Below are 7,837 nucleotides of genomic sequence, written 5' to 3'. Positions count from 1 at the left end.
AAAAGTGCGGATTGGATCGGATGAACACCCCTAAGCATTCACTTAGGGTTAGGTTTAGATGAGATGAGCTTAAAATAAAGACTTGGGCTGAATCTTTCTCTCAGGACCGAATATATATGAGCTTTAGAGTTAGATTTTTTCCACTTTATTTTAACTAATGAAACTAAAGTATCGTTTCTAATTTTACTACTTATCGCATCTAATTATTTAAATACTAATTTTATTTTAATAATTATTAAATAAACAATAATTTAAATATATTTATTAATTAGACCCACAAAGTGTACTAATTAACAAATAAACCTGATATCCTATATTATGCACAAGGTGATGTGGCATTTACTTGGATGACACGTGGGGACCATTTTATGATCTGATGGACGGTACGCTCCATGAGGTGTCGTCCAAGTCAATTTATCATTCGCAAATAACTCATTTGAAGAATAAACTGAAATATCTGAATATGGTATATTACACCATCCGACCATCATCAACTTCGCAGTAAGCTCGCATACACTGGCCAGGGGAAATGCGACTGGAATATCTTCAGAAATACTTCTATAAATTTCAAGCGTTTAAACTTCAATCACATCCCTGATTTTGTGTGATAGATTCGCACCAATAAAAAAGAGGAGGAAACCTTCCTAATTTTCCTTTTTTATTTCTTTTGATTTAGGAAAGTAGATAAGTTTTCCTATTTATTTTTGGGCATTTTACAATTTTGTATACATCATATTAATTAATTACAAAATATGTGCAAAGAAACATATTATCATTTTCTCATACATTTTTATATATAATTAAAAACTTTTTTTCAATTTTTTTTTATAATATATGTATGGTAATAATTATTGATTATTATATATATATGGTAATATTGGTTATGTTTATTTTTATGTTTACAATTATAATAAACATACCAATAATATAAAATATCTTATATATGTGTTTATTTTATTTTCTATTAATTAAACATATTGATTTAATAAACAAAATAATAATATTCACATAGGTTTATTATATCACTCTATGTGTGTTATGTTTATTTTTTAGTAATTTTTTAGAAAATAAATAATATATATATAAAAAAAATTGTTTATCTTCATCTTTTTCTTTATTTATTGTGTCATGTTTATTTTTTCTAATTAAATAATTTTTGGAGTTTATAAAGTTATGTTTGTTTATTTATTTTTTGATGTAAGAATTATACTTCAATAGAAAATTCGTTCACTAACTCATTAGAAAATAATTAATATATAGAACAATAGAAGGAAAATATACTTATTTTAGTATAGTATAAATTAGTTATGTCTATTTTTATGTTTACAATTATAATAAACATACTAATAATGTAAAATACTTTGTATATATATGTTTATTTTATTTTCTATTTATTAAACATACTAATTTAATAAACAAAATAATAATATTCACATATGTTTATTATATCACTCTATGTGTCATGTTTATTTTTAGTAATTTTAAGTATTGATTTATATTTATATACATTAATGTTTATCATTTTGATAATGTATTTTATTAAAAAAATCTTATCAAATAATAATAATTCATACTAAAATAGATAATAAATATTTATATTTTAATTAAAAAAATATTTAACTTCTTTATTTTTATAAAACTGTTTAATTAATTTTACGAAATTATTTATTTTGAGTTTTAATAAACATATTTTATTATTTAATGATTAAAATGTATGGATTCATGTAATAAGTTTTTAAAATAATTTTTTTTTGCACATTTTTTGTAATTATGTTGTTTTTGTTGTACATTTATGAAAAAAGCCCTTTATTTTTTTTAATTATTTTGGAAAACTAGATTGTTGTAATTCTTCCCTATAAATAATGGAGCATTTTACTTTTCAGGATCCTAATTCATTAATTTTATAGAGTACTTACGCTGCTAAAAATGCTTTTTTCATGAATATTTGATCTTTAATAAGGATTTGTTTTTCAAATTAATATTTGTTTTTTCATAAATATTTCTAGGGGTGAGCAAAAAATCCAAGAAACTGACCAAACCGAGTAAACCGACCGTCCGAACATCGAAAAAACCGACACCGAAAAAATCGAAAACCGAAAAAACCGCCTTCGGTTAAAACCACCTTAACATGGTCGGTTTTAGTGTCAATGGCAAACCGACCAATTAAACCGAGAACCGACCAAACATATATATTATATATAATATATATTATTTTTGTACATATTTAATATACAATTTTATTACACTAATTTTACTTATATCTTTTTTATTTAAAGTCTCAATTATTCATTATTTTATTTTATTATAATTTGATGCATTTACGTATTATACACACATATTCATAAAATAATACTAGTTTTTTAATATAACTCATTACCATATTAGTAGCACAAATAATTTGAACAAATTTAAAAAAATTTATTTTACATTATTTATTTAACTAAAAAAGTTTTATTTTTAAATTATATGATATTTGATACAATACTTTAATTTTTTAGTTTTCAAATAATAATAAAAAATTTAAAAACTTATTTTTTTTAAAAAAAAAATTAAAAATGAAGTTCGGTTTGGTCGGTTTAAACCGACCAAACCGTGGATTAAAACGGTCGGTTTTTTTATATTTTTATAATGGTCGGTCGGTTTTCGGATTAGAACCATAAAAACCGAAAATCGAATTTTGGATTTTTTTTGTGTAAAAAACCGACTGTTGCTCACCCCTAAATATTTCTTTATCAATGACATTTATTTTCATATAATAATTTTTTTATATATTGAAGGGCAAATTTCACTAACTATATTATATTGAGAGGTATTTTTAACAAGTCGTATATTATAGAGACATCATTTAATAGTGTCATAAGTTCAAAGGCAAAAAGAATAATTATTCTTAAAATTTACTTAAGTATCATTTATTTAAAATAAAATAAAATTAATAATATAAATAAAATAGTAAATAGTATAAATATACAACTATTTTTTCCTTCCATTTTTCAACTCAATACCAAATAACTTAATGAAAAATATTTCTCTCTTTCCCCTAATTTTTCTTTCCTCTCTACCAAACATTGCGTAGATAGTATAATTGAGCATACATTGTCAAATTGTCAACGTGTATATCTGTTGCCTCAGTTATTCCAAAAAAAGAAAAAAAAACACTCCCAAGGTCAAGGTGAGTTTAATTAAACTTATATGATATTCAAAATAAATATGTTGCTGGGAATATCTAAATAACAATGAAAAACAAAACCCACCAACCCTCAACACTGCCCCTTCTAAAGTGATCATTAACAAATATTCCAATTGGAATGAAAGGGTATCTCTCTTGTCCTGTGCCAACACACAGAAGGACCTCGATAACATAATAATGGAATAATATATTTTGTCATCTGTAAATTGTCTTCTACTGCATTCTCATAATGGTTCACAAGCCAAATAATAATAATAATGAATAATATATTATACTTCTAGTCTTTACTGGATTAGTGTTTCAAATATATGTGGGGTATAAAACTACATAACAGTATTCTCTGCCAAAAAGGGGCATTCAAATAAGAATATAACAGAGTTTCATACCCATCATATTGAAGAACATTACATTATGTTATCATCAATACACCCCGACCCAACCCCCATAAGGCTTTGTCTTCTCTCATCTTACTCTGTCCACAGACGAGATACAAGGGAAAGGAACAAACCCTTTTCAACACTAGTCTTTACAAAATCAACAACAATCATTACTATGTATATAATATCACTTTCCCCACAACCTTTTCTTTGCTAGGAAAGGATGTAAATTTGTCAATATATAAATTTACTTGTATACATTCAAAATATATAGGCCTACAATTAATAAACCCTTCAACCTGACCAAACTTAATATGAACCCCCAATAGTATAAATAATAGTTTTATGTGTTAATTGTTACTTTGAATTGCATGACATGGGCATGGCTTGGTGAAAATTGCAGGTATTGCTATTTACTTGTAAGCTATTCCGTAGATGTGAGGGTTTATGAGCGAGGCATTAGATAAGAAAGTGAGGCTGAGCTTCAGATTTGAAAATCCAGCTTCTGATATGTGCTTTCCAGTTTCCCTTGTCAGGTGACACCCATCAGCAACAGTCTGTTGCAAAGGGTTAAGAATGCTCTGTATGAATCTCAGTGAGCTTCCTTCTACATTTGAAGAAGAAAACAAAAACAATTGATTATAATAAAAGCTTGCATGTGGTAGCTGAGTTAATTACAAGTTCAAGTCTATTAACCTTTTGCAGCTACGTGCTCCACAAAGAGATAAAGTCCACCTGGCTTGAGAACTCTCTTCACCTCTAAAAAGAAAGTAAATATTTCACTTTATTAATTCAAAACTCATGTAATTACCTAACAATAATAATAAAATAATAAAAAAAAACCACTCTGTGCTACAAGCTTTATTACCTTTTAAGGTCAAGTTAACATCACCAACAGAGCATAATACAAGTGTTCCAACAACGGCATCAGCAGAAGCATCGGCTAGTGGTAAAGCCTCGCCAACCTGTAACATTTTGAATGATGAATAACAAATCCCTACTATGACTCAACCATGTCACAAATCTAAGCTGACATTTTCATATATAGTCGTTCCAAAACAAAGTTGGTGAGAAAATGCTCAAATAAACACATCACAAAATGCAGTACCAAACGCCAAATTGAGCATACTGCTTGAATTGAGATAATTCTCCCCCTAAGCAGAAATCCAATTAGTTATGGCAATGAGGAGTCCAAAGTCATGGATTAAAGATGTGTTTCATTCTATCAGAAAGCTCTGCCCGGAGGTATCTGCTTGACCCCTTAATAATGTGCATAGATCTAGGTAAGCCACAGTCCCAAAACCGGTTTTCAAGTCATGATTAGTAAACTTCTAAATGGAATTATGCTCAATCTTTGAAAGGAAATCAAGTGATTTCATCCATGTATGTATTGCACTAAAAATTGAGATAATATATTGCACAAAAAAGGGGCCTCAATTGTTGGAACCCCAACAGCTAAAATACACGACTGTTCTAAGTGATTCCTCATATTGGTTCAACTTCTCGTCCTTTAACTTATCAGACACAACATCCGAAGACTTAGAAGTTGGGATCTTCTTTGCTTGAGAATAAGATCTGAGATTGAATTTTTTTTTTGACTATTTGAGTTCAGTGATCAACAATGTCACTGTCAATCACTAATCTACCTTTCATTTATTTCAGCCAAACATAATAGTTTCAGTAACTATCAATTACATAACACATGATATTTGGAAAGTTGAAAACTATTGTAAACGACAAGGAACTGAAACATGAGACCAACTAGCAACACAGGGCCGGAGGTGTTATATATCTAGACTTGATTTTGATCTGAAGAGTTGAAGCTAATGAAAGGCTCTCTGTAAAAAGCTAACTTAGAAGAAGAAAAATCTATATAGCATTGGGTTGGATGATAAAAAGTCAAACCAGTGGGACATTCCTTTGGTTGAGGATAAAGCTTGGCTTTCTTAGTTTGTAGTAGCATTCTCTTTTTCTTTAGCCTCTCCTTCCTGTGTGCACTCTGGTGGCCTCCCAGTGCCTGTGAGTTCATGAAGTCTCTGTGACAGAACTCACATCTATGCTTCTTTTGTTCTAGCTGACATACTGAACCATCTGATTTCGCATCAGTATGCTCAGCTTCAGAACCGACTTCATCTATGGACATCAAACTTCTGTTTGCTTCAGAATGACTCTTGCCATCGGAATAAAGATTCACTTCAAAACCAAATAATCTAAGGCTTTTCTCCCTCATGGGTATCAAAATGTAAACTGTCACTTAACTAGCAGAGCCAAGTTTTCTGTGTTTCCCTTATTCCCCCCCGACTGTTTTATAAGCAAATCCTACAAGGTTGGTTAGTTACCTTTAAACCTAACCGATACCATTTTATAATTTTTTGTCTACATTATTATGATAAGATAAGACAAGTTGTGCAGATGAAGTTATTACAAAGGAAAAAGTAAAATGCAATAAACAAATTATGTCAGGTATTAGTCATACATATCACATGGAAAAGAGCTTTAATATGTTTCAATGTATTTGCAAATTTTTAAACCAAAAAAGGCATTACTGAGAAAATCTATGGTCTATCCCATAACTGGTTTTGCTGTTTCACCACAACTATGGTAATGATATTTAAAGATTTGATGGACATTTAAAATCAACTTAATTAAGAAAAGATTGTAATGTAACATAAAAAGTCAAAAAGTGCTGGGATATATAAGCTAGGAAGACAGCACTAACTTGCTGCTGCAATCTTGGTATGTAAACTATTATTTATACTATTAATAATTAAATAATTGGGTTAGAAAGCTAGTAAGAAGTAGGGATGGTCCATTGGTCCTACTTCACAAGTTCACATAGTCACATATTTAAGATATAACAGTTTCATATATAGCTGTCTCAAAAACAAAGCTTATGGTCCATTGCTAAGACAAACAAACACAAAATGCAATTTCAGATGACAAATTGAACATACTGCTTGTATAAACTTAAAATTCTGAACCGGCAAACCAGCAGCAATGGCAGAAGACTTGGCATATTTCTCCATCTTTTTGTTTGGATCCACCCCAAAAACTTGGACACCTTTATCTCCACCATAGTACCTAAGATTTGGACCCGTCCCAATCCCAATCTCTACCACTCTTTCAGCCTTTCCTCTCAAATTAGCAAACAGCTCAGACTTGTAACCTGCAATCTTACCAATATGTATATACCATCAACCAAAACAATCAATCCTGGAAAAATTTCATTCTTGTCCCAAAATTGAGGGTTGGAGAAAATTCAAACATTATACTATTCAGACAAATTAGAAACTCACCTCAGCTTCATAAGATTTCATGCTCGTATCCAGAACTGAAGCATAGAATTCTTCATACCAATCTGGCCTCGGAGGGTGAATCTTTTTCAACGTATCCTACATATGTAAAAATGTAGAACTGACACAAATACAAAAACTTGTGTAAAATGAAGCAAATCTGAGGTTAGATGTATAGATATTACAGCTTGTGAGTGAAAGATCGTACTGTGTAATGGGAAGCTTTGGCGGAGCAAATGGGAAGCAAAGATGTGGCAGCTGCGTTAATGAAGACCCTTCTTCCGCAGGCGCAGGACGAACCAGTAAGCAAAGAGTGGTCGGAGCTCCGAGTTTCGACATTGGGGTGGAGGCGTGATTGATCGGCCGTCAGTGTGGTTTTGGCACGTGGGGCTTTACCGGACGAGAGTTGAGGGAGGATAGGTAATGTTTTCAGCGACGAAAATGGTGAAACAGAAAAATAAAGGGCCATTTCTCTATGGGGTGTCCTTCCACCATATCCCATATTTATTTATTGGGGAGTTATTTTGTAGAGGTGTGACACACCTCAAATGCGACAAAATATAGTTACTGTAGGAGAAGGTATTGTTTGTCATTTTAACCTCTAGTAACCCCTTATGTAACTTCTTTTCACATTGTAACATGTTAAAAAGAATAAATTTTTATTTATTGATACTTTATAGTACTTTACTTATATAGTATAAATATTTTTAGAGATAATTTTATAATTTTACTAGTTTTATTTTTTTATTGAAATGTATTTAAAGTGAGAAGCAATGTATTTAAAATGAAAGACAATGTATAAAAAAAAGGAAAAAGAAACAAATATATTAATATATTTAGTTTTTTTTTTAGAACTATTAAACTATTAGAAAATTCTATATTATACCCTTTTAAAATGTATGTACTAATATAATTTTATTTATTTTGGTATTCGAAATATTTATTTAGTCAATTTTTTTCTCATGGTCATTTACATAATA

At 29.7% G+C, this 7,837-nt stretch overlaps 1 protein-coding gene across 1 annotated transcript; it reads right to left on the bottom strand.

Annotated features, from left to right (window-relative positions):
• Positions 1–3,528: 3,528 nt before the first annotated feature.
• On the bottom strand, positions 3,529–7,358 carry LOC133033340 (uncharacterized). The gene is made up of 6 exons (XM_061108049.1): positions 7,066–7,358; positions 6,861–6,956; positions 6,519–6,737; positions 4,433–4,529; positions 4,261–4,323; positions 3,529–4,171 (listed from the first exon to the last, which is right to left on the bottom strand). The coding sequence occupies exons 1-6, from the start codon at positions 7,324–7,326 to the stop codon at positions 3,978–3,980; spliced, it is 930 nt and encodes a 309-aa protein (XP_060964032.1). The 5' UTR covers positions 7,327–7,358; the 3' UTR covers positions 3,529–3,977.
• Between the last annotated feature and the right edge of the window lie 479 nt (positions 7,359–7,837).

This window comes from Cannabis sativa, unplaced genomic scaffold (assembly GCF_029168945.1).
Source record: "Cannabis sativa cultivar Pink pepper isolate KNU-18-1 unplaced genomic scaffold, ASM2916894v1 Contig4, whole genome shotgun sequence".
NCBI lineage: Eukaryota > Viridiplantae > Streptophyta > Magnoliopsida > Rosales > Cannabaceae > Cannabis > Cannabis sativa.
Note: the sequence above shows the minus strand (reverse complement) of the source record. Positions and strands in the feature narration are given on the sequence as shown.